General features: G+C 37.3%; 1 protein-coding gene across 1 annotated transcript in view; it reads right to left on the reverse strand.

Annotated features, from left to right (window-relative positions):
• The window catches only part of LOC131069386 (plastidal glycolate/glycerate translocator 1, chloroplastic), a 47,251-nt gene extending 33,612 nt beyond the window's left edge, over positions 1-13,639 (reverse strand). The window contains exons 1-4 of the mRNA XM_058004775.2: positions 13,204-13,639; positions 12,790-13,105; positions 874-1,135; positions 575-690 (exon numbers count right to left, since the gene is read on the reverse strand). Coding sequence (XP_057860758.1) covers positions 575-690; positions 874-1,135; positions 12,790-13,105; positions 13,204-13,464 — 955 coding nt within the window. The 5' untranslated portion in view covers positions 13,465-13,639. The remainder of the gene's footprint in view (positions 1-574; positions 691-873; positions 1,136-12,789; positions 13,106-13,203) is intronic.
• Between the last annotated feature and the right edge of the window lie 613 nt (positions 13,640-14,252).

Genomic DNA, 14,252 nt, shown 5'->3' on the forward strand with positions numbered 1-14,252 from the left:
GCCTAAATTTTTTAGGATGGAAAGAAAAAGGATTCCACAAAGTAAGGCAATCGGGATTGTTAGAAAGTGGTTGCAGCATGAAAGTATGCACCACTGTCTTTTATTCCCATACAATAATTCTATTTCAAGACCTTGAATGAATACATGATGCACTGCCATATCTAGTTAAATCATATTTGCAAAGGAAACGGTGTGTTCAGTTGGATTTACATCATGGATTTGATGCAATGTTAACATACTCAAGTAATAAACAGAAAATCCGATAACATGCTTTAAGATTTCCTTCTAGTATGTATATGTTAATACTGCTGCAATGTCTGTCACAAGCCTAGTGGTGTCATTAGTCCTATACCATTATCATGAGCTTGACATAGACAATATGCTCATCCCACACGAAGTACAAACTTTCTGCATTACAGCCATGACTGAATTGAGTGGAAGAGCCTTATGTTTTTTGATGTCTTTAATAGATATCTTTACAGAAAAAAGACAAGCTTGATGAATCTATGAACAAGTCCATCTATAAACAGAAAACAATGAAAAAAGTTACCAATTTGTAAGTTCAGCCACATACCTAAAGTGGATTCAAAGCCTGAACCTGTAATAGCTCCAAAAGCAAACACTGCCAAATCTGCAGATAGGGCACAAGTAATAATTGGATGCAACAGCTTCTTGGCACTTGATGAAAATCTGCATGCACACATTAACATAAATACTTGCATGGAGATAATTCTATTTTTCAACATAAAATGAATACAAATATGCACCCTAATAGAACAGTTAGTGGATGCATGGGTAATAATATTTGCCTAAAAATCAAATCTGTTCGATATAAATGATTAAAATTTCTCACAAAGAAAATTCATACTTTACCCTGAACCAACGATATATCCTAATACAGTTGCTGCTAGGAGGAATGGAAGACATGTGCTAGCACGTGTTCCAAAAGCCAAGGGTGAAAGGACAGCCAAAGTGAAAGAGAGGACGAAAATAGTAGTCCAAAACCATATCTCATTCCTTGAAAACGGGGAAGGCTTTGGCATTGGTTCTGCAGGAATCATCTTCGTTTTCACCATCCTTCTCACAGTAATGGCTGTATAACCAGCAACACAGAGGGATGCCACCCAGCCACCAACTGCATAAACAAAAAAGCACATTAAAATTCTAATATGAATATATGCATCCAAACAATTTAAAGCTTAGGAGCAACCTTTAGAGCCTATTCATTTCCTTATTAAAATATGAAAGATATTGTATAAATACAGAAGTGTATGGTTTTTAACATATGCTTTTACTTTTAGCAGTCCTTATAATTCTATTGCATTGGAAAGGTGAAAACCACAGAACTATTCATGTTAAATGCTTAAATGTCAAAGTAACTCATATGTTCAAATGTTTCTAGGCACCAAAACAGTTATAGGTAGCAAAATGGTACACTTTCAACTAAAGCTCAAATTTCTATGGTTCTGTTCTGCAATAAATTGTTGGAAATATGTGTTGTCATTGATGTCAACTCAATATGTGTTGTTGTTGATGTCAACTTGAAGTCATTTGTGAAGTTGAAGAGGCCGACAAATGATATGTAATGAAACATTTGAAAGAGATGGTTTGACATTTGACAGAGATAGTTTGACTCAAGTTTTGACATGATCAACATGATTGGAAACAGTCCGGAAGACCATCAGTTTTATCCATGGCAGAATATCAGTATGTATGGTATGGTTACACATTGTTACAAATGATTCATACCTTGGGTGAGGAATGCAATCATCTTGATTGATTTCTCTATGTTTCAAAGAGTCAAATGAAAGTTTGCCATGCTTCTGGGCCTCTGGCCGGCCTTGTTTGACTAGAAAATTTGTGTAAGGCATTTACAACGTATTCTCCCATGTCTGTGAATTGGTATTTTGGTTCACATTCTACCGCATTGCATGATCTGGTTGTGTGGTTCTGGAGTTAAGTTTGGTAGTGTGTAAGGAGTCTATTTTTTGGATTTCAAGTCATATCCACGTCTACAGAAAAAGTTATAAGTGTTTGTTCTCTGGATTGTAGTTTAATAGTGTAATGTGTCTCAGAGGTTTCATTAGAATGCTCTGCATTCCTCCGCAATGATTGGTATGCTTGTGCAGATATGGGAACATGTTTAGGAAGGTATAAGAGTTCAGTGATATGAGTTTCAAGTGGATTGGTGCTCCACAATGCAATATTCATTATGTTGAAGTGTCACAGTCTGTCCGGTTTGCACTGTCTATCAGTTCAGTGGGTTTATTCTTTTGCGCCAGCACTTGATGATTGATTTCTTTAGGAGATGATTGTAGAGAGGTTGTAGATGGTCCACATTGCTTCCATCTTGGTCCACATGATGATTCTAGTTTCTCCCCAATGGTGTGAAGGCAAACAATTAGGTGTTGATATTTGGGCTAACAGATTGAGTTTCTTCATTGGCAGTTGATCCTAACCTATCTAGATGGCTTTGAAGGATGTGTTAAGATGTGTTTAAGGTTAAACTGTGTCTTGAATTGATCCACAACCTAATTTTTTTTCATGCTACACGTGCTTGAAGCTGACCTATATTGGGTCACACGTTTCATTTGTTAAGTCCTGTTGGAGCCGACCTAATTGATGTTTTAGGGTGTTGCAAAAGATATATAAGGAAGGATAGATCATTGGTGAATTAGTGGTGATGTTATGTGATGTGTGGGATAATTTGGTAATGTATCAAATGAGTATGAAGTGTGCGAAATCAGTATGACAGAATAATTGTGCTACAAAGAGGACTACAACATCAATATAATTGTGCTTCTACAACAGTTCATTTCTATATTTTCATTGTAATTTTCATGTATCTTGCTCGAAGATAGTGTGTCTCCTCAACAAATCCTTTGTAATCTTTCCCTGAGGTAGTGAACCTATGCCTACAAGTCCTTCTGTGAGTAGTGAGCTTCCCCGGACAATGAGCCCTAAACAAACATTAATGGATGTATAAATTTTAGTTCCTCTCAGCATCCAGGCTTTTTCAACATAAATGAGGTAATCAATTCTCAAAATCAATACCCTATGACAATGGAGGCCATTTCTTCTAGGTGACACTTGATCAAGACTAGCATTGTATTGATCTATAGATTTTCTCTGTATTGGGGTAAGAACTCCTCAATATGGTGAGACTGCCTTTATTAAAAGACAACTGTACAATTTATAAATAAAATTTTGGAGATGATTTTTGAGGTTTAATGGGAATAAAGTATATTGAGAGTATGCAGCACGCTAATTTGCCAAGTTGAAGGCAGAGTTCGACAACTGTGTGCCAAGATAGTGTTTTGAAATAAATAATGGGTTGTGTTGATTTGGCAAATAGAAAGGCAACACATGTAGAAGTATTTTTGAAATGAATGATGAATTGAATTCACGATAAATATGAGTTAGCAAGATCCCAAGGAAATAGCAAGAATGTCTAACATACGAAAAGATATCACAATAATAATTTCACACAGGAACATAAGAAACTAAAAACTCTGTATTTCTTGGGAATCTCAAAAGCTCAAAGTCCTTTGTTCTCTCAAATATAACTTTACAAAATTTGTCATTAGTTCCATACCTTATACAATCCTTAAGACCTTTCCTTTCATAGGGTTCACTTCCTCCTCTGATTGCTCAACTGCTCCATTTTTGGGTTTACCAATGGCCTTGAAATACATTACAATTAATTTCCATACACAATCGCCACAACTAATTTTTTATCTCTTGGAGTAAATTTATGGGCAAATGGCTGTCACAACACTTGTCAAGTAATTAACCTGCCTGCCAACTTTGCAGGAATATGAAGGTCCAAGGGTGTGCATGACAAAAGTTGCAATTCTCTAGAGAGGACAGAAGAGGTGCAAGATTGCCAATCACACAAGCAAGAAAAAGTTTGCAGAACCAAGAAAGTAGTGTAGTGGGAACTCAAGAATCAATGATAGGAAATTTGCAGCCTTTTAGAACTATTTCCAAATAATTCTAAGAAAGAAAATCGTGCAAAACAAGTATTCAAACTCCACAATGCAAAATAGTAGACAATGGTTTACCAATGGTTTTGAAATAAATTAGAATTAATTTTTTCCATTTACAATGGCCACAACTAAAATTTTATCTCTTGGGGTAAATTTAATGGGCACATGGCTGTCACAACACTTGTCAAATAATTAACCTGCCTGTCTTCTTTGCAGGAATATGAAGGTCCAAGGGTTTGCATGACAAAGGGTGCAATTCTGCTAGAGAGGAATTAAGAGTCAAGATTTGAGGTGCACGATTGCCAATCACACAAGCAAGAAAAAGTTTGCAGATCCAAGAAAGTAGTGTAGTGGGAACTCAAGGATCAATGAAAGGAAATTTGCATCCATTTAGAACTATTTCCAAATAATTCTAAAAAAGAAAATCATGCAAGTAAGTATTCAAACTCCTCAATGCAAAATAGTAGACAAACATACCATCAAGATAACACAAGATGTACCCTAGGAAAACCCTCGTGAGGGAAAAACTCACCCTCCAAAAGCATCCACAGTCACAACACATCTGTAGAGTCTCCCTGAATACCTTTGCAACATCAAGCTCTCTATGTGTACATCATGTGAAGAAGCAAATGAAAATCATGTATCTACACATCCCAATCCAAGCTTTCTCTCTTCACATATGCAACCTACAAGAGATGTGTTGATGTGTTTTTTATGCACATGCGAACACAGAATAAAATACCAAGGTATCTTATCCTCTCTTGAACAAAGTCTCTCATATGCTATTCTTCGCGATCAAATGAGACAACTCCAAGGTTACGAAATGTCAGGTCTTGACGTGTGGATAAGTTTAGTGGTTTGATGTGATAATGCTGGAATCACAAAGGGGACTTACGTTGTACATGAATGCTCAATCTTATCATGGATCAGGATTAGTATACCGATAACTTAGGATTTGGCAATGAAGCTCCGGATTTACTTCTTACTAAAAAAGGGGGAAAAAGAATAGGGTTCAGGAAATCTATTCTAATCCTAGGAATGTAGGAAATGATGAATGGATTTAATGGAATCAAACCAGGCGAGGTCTCACAATCAGGTATTGACACAAGCTTAGTGCAATCATCTAAGGTATACTTAAAGATTTTCAGACTATTACCATCAAACATTGACACCATCCAAGTTGATGCTTGTCAATGGACAAGTAATAGTTGAAGTTATGCTTACTCAAATTCCAGTTGACCACACAAGGCGCACTTACCAACAGCAAGAGGCTAGTGGTATGGATTAAGGATTCCACACAAATGAATTCAACAAATCTTCCACTCAATCTAACATACATGAAAATAAATTCTAATCTAACTTGGAGGAATTGAGAACCATGAATGCAAATACAACACTTGAAGAGCAAAATCACCAACAATTGAACAATGATTAGGATTCAAATAGTTGTAGCATATACCAACAATTCTACAAAAAACTCTCCCTTACAAATGAGAGACAAGGAGGCATATATAGAGTCTCTTACAAAATGGATGGCCAAGATTGATCCAAGATCAACGACCGAGATTACAAGATAAAACCCTAATTAGGGTTTGTACAACCACCATTACATTGGCCAATAAGAAACGAGGGTAGGTAAGATAAATAATATTTGATGTAACGCCATATGTCACCTATTCCCTCCTTGAATGAATGTTGACTTGGTACCCTTTGATTGAACGAGTGGTGACTAGGATGCCACCTCAACTTGCCTTATACACTTAACCAATTTGCCTTGTACATTCTTCATCTTCACAATGTTTGGAATCCCTTATGATACTTTGCATTCGATCCTTATGTTAAGGAATTCCATGAATTGTTCCCTCCTTCTGTTTGGAAAATTTCCCAATCTTGGAATCCTGAAATATTTCCTTCCTTGGCGCTCTTTGATGTTGGAATTCCTTGATGTAGTTCTGGATTTCTTGATGTAAAATCCTTTGTGTTCATTTCTTGAACTTGTTTTCCTTCACTTGTTCACCATCAAAGTGAAATCTTCTTCATGATTGATCTAGTCCTCATCTTCACCCTCTGGAATCTCTATCCGGAAATCCCCATCCAATCTTTGAAGTATTGATCTTCCTTATCCTCATTGCATGCATCCTCCTTCACCTCAAGCCTTGATCATCGTGCTTCTTTTCCTCGTAACAGTCCTGCAAAACAAACAAGCATTGAATCAAACACCCATGTGATAAAGTTGATTTCAACCTTGGTGGGAACTCCATCCACATATGGACTGATCATTCCTCAAAACCATCCGCATTATCCTTGTCCATTCTTCACTTGGTGGAAATTTGATGCCTATCTGGACTGCAGTGGAAATCCGGCCCTCATCTGGACTCATTGTCCTTGAAAATCTTGTGTTGACCGGATCACTATTCCATGGAGTGGAAATACGGACACTATCAGGAATTTGTTCGTGACATTTGTCCCAACATGTGATAGGTAATCTTAGAAGATTGTAACACCAATTCTGGAAAATATGAAGGTCTGGATTAAAGTCTGGAAGATTTTCCTTAAGAAAAACCGATTTTCAGACCTAGGATAAGTCTGATCATAATTGCTAAGTCTGAAGACACCCATGTAAACTCAAAAAATCAAGTATTTGGAGCCCAAAAATGAATGTCCAGGTCTGAAAATATCACTTGGAGGTCTGAAAACACTCAGAAAGTGACTGGTTTTTTGATATCAAAGTTGTAATAAAAGTCTGATTTTCTGAGGACAAAGTCTAAATGCACCCTCCAATGTCTGAAAATACTCAAAAAATGGTGTACTGAAGTCTGATTTTCTGATTCTTAAGTCTGAATACACCCTCTGAAAGTCTGAAAATGGCTCCAAAAAGTCTGAAGACACTCTGAAAATTTTGAATATCAATGGCTGGAAGTGGTCACAGCCATGTCACATGCTTGCATTTGAATTATTTTGACCTTCAAAACTCAGAAATGGTCACATCTGGGCACAACTATGTGGCTGGAAATGAAGTTTCAATCTGAAGACAACCTGGTATACTCAGAAAAATGTCAAAAATGGTGCCCGGAAGTATACCACAATTCTGAAAATGCTTGGAAAAGGGTGTGGAAAAGTCTGATTTTTAGTTCTTAAAGTCTGAAGACACCCTTCTAAGGTCCAACAATGGTTGCCCAATGTCTGAAGACAACCTGCAACTTTAATAAATCAGTCATTTAAACTTGTCGCAGTCATAGGAAACCCCTGTATTTGATGAATTTCACGTTCCGAAAGTGAAGTTTGTCAAATTTGGGCACAAACAAAGGGCTGGTAAAAAATATCTAAGTCTGAAGACAAATCTGAAAATGGAGTTTCAGACTTAGATCAGCAATGGAAGCTCCACCAAATGCCCAAAAAACTCATAAGAAATGACACCCAAGTAAAATTTTCCAAGTTGGCAAGTGGCTGGAAATGAAAAATCAGTCTGAAGACAACCTGCAACTATGGAGTTTCAGACTGTAACAACAATGGCAGCCCCTGAAAATGCACTGAAAACTCCTCCAAACAGCCCTTAACCAAATCGCCTTAGCGTGGATGAGCTAGGCAATGAAGAATAATTCTGAAAATGTGTTCCCAGCCAACAATGGAGGTCAAATCACTCCTAGCAATAGCGCCCAGCAAGGTCTGAAAATAATGGCAGCCACCAAGCATGAAGAAAATCACCCCAAACAACGGCACAAAGCACTCCCAAGTAAAAAATCAAAATTTTCCCAGCTATGGCACCATTCCAAAATTCTGAAAAATGTCTTCAATGCCAGCTCGGATCTGCAACAATGGAGGTTGGAACAGCAAGCAAAAAATGGAGAAAAATATCGCCCAAGTCTCCAAACACAAAATCGCCACGTTTCACCAAAAAGTGCCAAATTTGGAAAAATCGCCAGACTTAGCAAAAATCGAAAATCTAGAACTGGTCTTTAATGGCAGCAAAGGGGAATAGATCAGCAAGCTGGAAAAAATAGAGGAGGAAAGAATCCTCAACCCAACACTTCACTTCAATCACTTGCTAAAATTCACCCAACTTGGAGAAAAATCGCTTTCATGGAGACACCTCACAGAAATAATAATAAAATAATGCTAAGTCTCCTCTCATATACTTGCATTCACCTCTCACTTTCACCACACAAGCAATGTGGGATAAAACACTTGTATAAATACTTGCTTGGTGAAAACATAACTTGCTTCTAAAAGGTTCAAATATTAAATGATTATTGCAAATTATTAAATTTTGCTTTAAAATTTTAAATAATCATTAATAATTATTAAAAAGTAATTAAAAATGGAGCTTATTTATTAAAATATTGCAAATTAAATCCAAATTAAGCCTCCAGGGGAAAATCGAATTGGGTTGGGATTGAAAAATCCCTTTAAAATCATTTAAGTGTCAAAATTTATCCCATTAGGGAAATTCGACCTTAGCTTGGACAAAAAATCCATGAATAAATTTATCAAAATTGCACACAAAGGCCTCCAGGGGAAAATCGATATGAGTTGGACAAAAATCCAGACAAAAATACACTCTACTTGCAAAAAATCACCCCCAGGGGAAATTCGATGGTAGTCTAGATTGAAAAATTCACACTCCAAACTCACTTGACTTGGAAAAAACCTCCCTGGTGGAATTTCGACCTCAGTCTAGATGAAAATCCGGACTCAAAACACTTCAAAATATTCCCAGTGGAAAATCGATCCCTGTCTGGATGAAAATTTGGACAAAAATCCTTACAAAAGCTCTTAGGGGAAAATTGACCTCTATCTGGATGGAAATCCGGACAAAAATCCTCACTTAGTCGTCACAAAAATCCCGGTGGCAAATCGACCCAAGCATGGAATTATCCTTAACGTTGCCCGCACTCCAATCCGCACTCCTGGTGGAAATTTGATGGCAGTCTGGATAAACAGTGGGGGAAAATAGTAGCCAATATGGATTCTAGGGGAAACCCATGTGTAGTATGGATTTTGAGTGGGGGAATGGGTTGAGTAGTCTGGAATGTGAGGGGAAAAGCACCTCTAGCATGGAATTTGACCCTTTAACCCTTGGAATATGAATTTCCCTTAGGATTTTATCATTTTAACCACTCAAAATCACTTAGAAACATTAAATTTAAACTGGACTTGGGCTAATTTTCCAAAAATATGAGCAAAACGCTAGAAATATATTGGAATAAAGTGCGAAATCAATTTAAATAATACCTTAGGAGCGAGAAAACAACTCCAAAAGGTCTGTGAATATTTTGGCACTTTAAAATCACCGATGCGCGTGTTTAAAAACACGTTAACGCTCAAAAAGTCAACACTTAGACAAAATTTAGGATCATTAAAATATCAACGTTTGCAACTTGATCCTATGCAAAAAAATTTTAAAAAAAACCCTCATCGACAAAGGAAAACACTAGGAAATTAGGCAAAACTTCTACTCTAAAAAGTGAAAAGTGGGGGTCCCCATTTGCAATGGGGCGATGTGTGAAGACGTCACAACAAGATGCTTATCAGCCTTAACCAGTGTTCCACGGGCGTTGGGGATGGGGGGACGCGGGACGCATTTTGGGGACGAGGGACCAAGGGCCTAAGTTTGGGGACGGCAGGGGGACGGCGGCGGGGTGGTGGCGGGGTGGTGGTGCTGATATAGTTATACATATACATATAGTACTTGAAAAAATAGTTTTGAAAAGATGTATGGCAGTATTACAGTATAAGAATTACATTTCAAATGAGACTATAGGAAATTTGAAATACTAAATCTAAATACCAAGATTTCTTCAATGCTAATTGTGTTGTTATATGGAGCCTAATCAAACTCGGAGGTTAAATTTTCCCTACTTCTATCGGCGCAGTTTCCCCCTATATTTTTCAACGGGGGTTTGGGGGCAGTGCCCCCAAGTTGGGGTCAAGGGGCAGCGCCCCGCGAGGCCAAAAATACTTTTATTATTTTCTAAAGGCATCGGGTGTTACTTTTCTATTGGCCCGCATCCAATTAGGGTTGCCCCTTAACCCCCAAAAAAGTCACTTTTTTTTAAATTTTTATTTTAATTTTTAAACATTGCATATACGTGGGGCCGATGGGAGACGTCTGGGCGTCTCCCCGTCCTTCGAGAGACGTGCAGACGTCTCTCGAAGGACGGGGAGATGCCTAGACGTCTCCCCGTCTCTGGCGGCGCTTGGGTGGCTGTGGCGGGACGGCGGGGGACGTCGTGTCCTCGTCCCCCCGCCCCGAAGACGTCCCCGTCTCCGAGATGCGGCCAAAAGGGGGGGGGACGCGTCCCCATGGAACACTGGCCTTAACCAACAATTGATAAGTAAGAGATATTTTCCACAGCAAGTCAAATTATAATATTGCTATCAAGATTCAATTATGTAGTTTTTTGAGTCAAACTCATTGACCCATGTTTCATGAGTATTGGTTCACAAGAACCCATCTCTCATGGGAATGAATGGTCCACCTAGCACTCATTGCATCTAGGTGATGCACATAGAGGTAAAGCATTGGGGCTTCCCGGGAGGTCACCCATCCCAACACTACTCAAACTCAAGCACGCTTGACCACAGAATTTCCTCCAAGGTCAAACCCACTTAGCTTGCAACCCCATTTGCAAAACCTTCAGCCACTGAGTGCTAAGTGGACCATTCATTCCCATGAGAGATGGGTTCTTGTGAACCAATACTCATGAAACATGGGTCAATGAATTTGACTCGAAAAACTACACAATTGAATCTTAATAGCAATCTCATAACTTATCCTACAAGCCAAAGGTTATGATAGCCAATCTCAGCAACTACTAATGTGCTTTCCTTTATAGAAATAAGTTTTCACAAAACCACCAAGTATTATTACATAAATCATGTCACCAATACTATGAGTTTTAAACCATTTCCCCCTCAATTTACTTTTTGATACTTAATTTTTCCTTTTTGATATTTTGATCAATCTATTTGTGACGTATATACATGTATCGCTGAGGATTAGTGACATAAGCAGCTTAGCTCACTCATCCTAGAGTTTTCTGCCCACTTAAGAGTTTCCCCAGAGTAATCTTGTGTTAAATATTGTTCTTTGTGTGATGCAGGTTTGTTTTCCGCATTCAGAGATGTTTCTATTATAGAACTGTTTTAGTGTGTATGCTATAGGTAGCCATTAGAGGTGGTTAGATACATGGAAAGGCAGTCGTAGAGCATCTCATTTTAGAATCAATAAGTTATGTACCAGGGTATAGCATAGCTGCTCCAAGTTTATGGATTGTCAACAGCCACGTGGAAAAAAGTGGGGGGGGGGAAGAAGACAAAAGCAGAATTATCCTAATCCAACACATCATGCATCCTGGTAATTGCACATTTGAATTACCAGATATGGTCTAATTAGGATATTTTGAGCCCTGAAAAAGTTAGATATTGATGCATAGTTTGGTAGAAAGTTGTAATTCCAAAACTCTCCAAAATCAAGGGTATAATTACATGCCCACTTAAAATTAATGACTGATTTCCGTTAACAAGAGATCTTGTATGTTTTGGATTAATGCAAAAACAGGTTTTGAAGGGGCCCCGAAACCCTTTACAAACCAAGAGATCTTGTATGTTAGTCAAAATTGTAATTTACTAATATCCACTTTTTACAATTAATTCGATGAGATTTCTTCATTTTCGTGGAAATTTGTTATGTACTTATTCTATGGTTGTTTTCCAAAATCTGAAATCAGTGGATAAGTACACCTAGGTACTTATTCTATAGTTATATTCCAAAATCTGAAATCGGAGACTAAGTACACCATCCGCACTCCAGATAGACAACAATGCTCTCCTATACCTTTAGCCTTCCAGCATCTAGAAGAATCACATATCTTGCCAAAGCGAAAAAAGTTGTACTAGTTCACAACTTTTAAATGTGAGACAGTTAAATGGGAAGCAGCAGAGGATTGAGAATATGGATTTCAATATAATGTAAGTAGAAGCATGGAAGTGCCTCGTCATGTAATGCTCAAATTATTTTGTTATTCGTGCCACACATGCTGAAAACTTGGGAGTTGACTTTAGGTTTGCGCTGTATGGAGAGAGAACAGAAGAAGCAGGGTAATTTCTCACGAGAATAAAATAGCAAAATAGCCACCCTTGAGAAGAGAAGTGCCTTTCTGCATCTATATTCAATCCTAAGAATGCTCACAAGTTGGCCAATGCAGAAATGTTTGTTCTACTGGAAGTAAATAAGATCACTGAAGCTGAGGATGGACTACAAAGTGAGATTCAAAAAGTTGATTTTCTAAATTACCATTAATTTCTCCATAACCTTTGTTGTTTTTCAAACCAGATCATTTCACTTCATTTCGGAGAAGCCATAAACAGAGTTCAACTGAAATCTTAAATAACTAGCTCTAGGAAGGAATTACTGCAGAAATTAACCATAGATGATATCATATTTATGTCCTGAGTTGAGCTCGGATCTCCTTAAGAGTCATTCGGATATTGCTTTATCTCGGCCTTTACTTTTCAATTCTTTTTGTTAACCTCAATTTCAGAGAAGCCCTGCTTCTCATAGTAATTATTGTCTGTGACGCCCAAAATCTCGTGATCAACATAACATCTTGACTTTTAATTTTTGAATATATTTCTATATAATGCACTCCTCCTTTTCTCTTTCAGTTCCGTTAATCCTTTACAATTGTTACTGAACAATAATATAGATTTCAAAATCCATATTCTACTATTCTGAATCTAGAATGAAACTTTGTTTGGCAGAAATTTTAGGATAAAGGGAAGAATGAATTGGAAGTACCGATGATAACGCCAATCTTTGCGGCGGAAGAAGCAGGAATGCCCTTTGCAGCGAGCGGCAAAACGACGAGAGAAGGCACGTAGAAGAGCGGCAGCCATCTCTGTATAAAGGTCGTGGCGGGCTCAAAAAGATCCACCAAAGCCATCGCCGCTGCGGGTCTCACCAAATCCACCACAGTCAACACGGAAAATATGCAGAACATTCCAAACAGGGCGCTCGGAAACTTGATTGCCGCAGCTTCAAAGCCCTTCTTTAACACCTTGTCCATCGCCAACATTGACCCCAATGACACGACCAAATGCACTGCTCGTCCCACCTGAAAATGATGCATAAAATGCCATAAAATCATACGCTCACGGAATTAGGATGAGAAAAAAAATTATCACGTGAAATTCATTCATTCATTCAAACTACATTCTGCGGGAGGGAGTTGGCGCCCGTGAAGTCTGAGTCGGCGGAAGCTTTGATTCTATTCACATGAATTCCTCTCTGCTTTACAAGACCAGAATATTTTTTTTGGTAATTAACTATGGCCTGCTTTGGCTTCTTGTGATACTGTGTAAATCGAAGTGAGGAATTTATGTTGGAATAATTGTGCGCGATTAATCGGTTTACGGGAGAATTCCAGGCGAGCAGCCATGAGATCTGAGATGATGATGCTACTGCCGCCGCCATTAAAAGAAATTTATGGAATGTTAAATTACGCAGGCCATTTATTCGATGCAGTTCCTCTGTTTCCTCTTCATCCGCTCCTAAATTATTCTTCCACCAACATGTCAGTATTCCATTTGCAAATGGGAATCTGCCAGGTCAGCAGTTTCCCCTTTTCTCGACCAAAGATTTAAAGAATGTTTACGTGGAAAATCAGAATATATAATATGGTAGAGAGGTTTCCCTTTTATCTACAACATGTGGCAAGAAGCTCGTCCCTTTAATTATGGATCACATTGGATTTGTATGGTTATATTATGTCTATATTTAGACGTCATCATCACAAATTTTTAATAGATGAAAATAGATATAATGTAGGAACGCAATTTATTTATATAAAACGTATCACGTAGTACTTATCTTTATAGCATTATATAATAGAATAATTATTATTATTAATATATATAAAAATATATAAATTAGTGTTAATAACATACATAAATCTAATTAATTATTGACTAATTTAATATTAAACAATTAAAAATATATCTCAACATTAAATGCAAATGTATAATATATTTATTGACATATATCAATTCATTATTGACTAGTTTAATATTAAACAATTAAAAAATATATCTCAACATTAAACATTAAATACAAATGTATAATATATTTATTGACATATATCAAATATATTATATTAAATAATAATAAACAAATCGATTTTAATGAGTCATCAAAAAATTAAATATATAAATAAAATTATCGAGTCTAATTACATAATATGATATTATTCAATAAACTAGCAA

Source organism: Cryptomeria japonica, chromosome 10 (genome assembly GCF_030272615.1).
Source record: "Cryptomeria japonica chromosome 10, Sugi_1.0, whole genome shotgun sequence".
In the NCBI taxonomy this organism is placed as follows: Eukaryota; Viridiplantae; Streptophyta; class Pinopsida; order Cupressales; family Cupressaceae; genus Cryptomeria; species Cryptomeria japonica.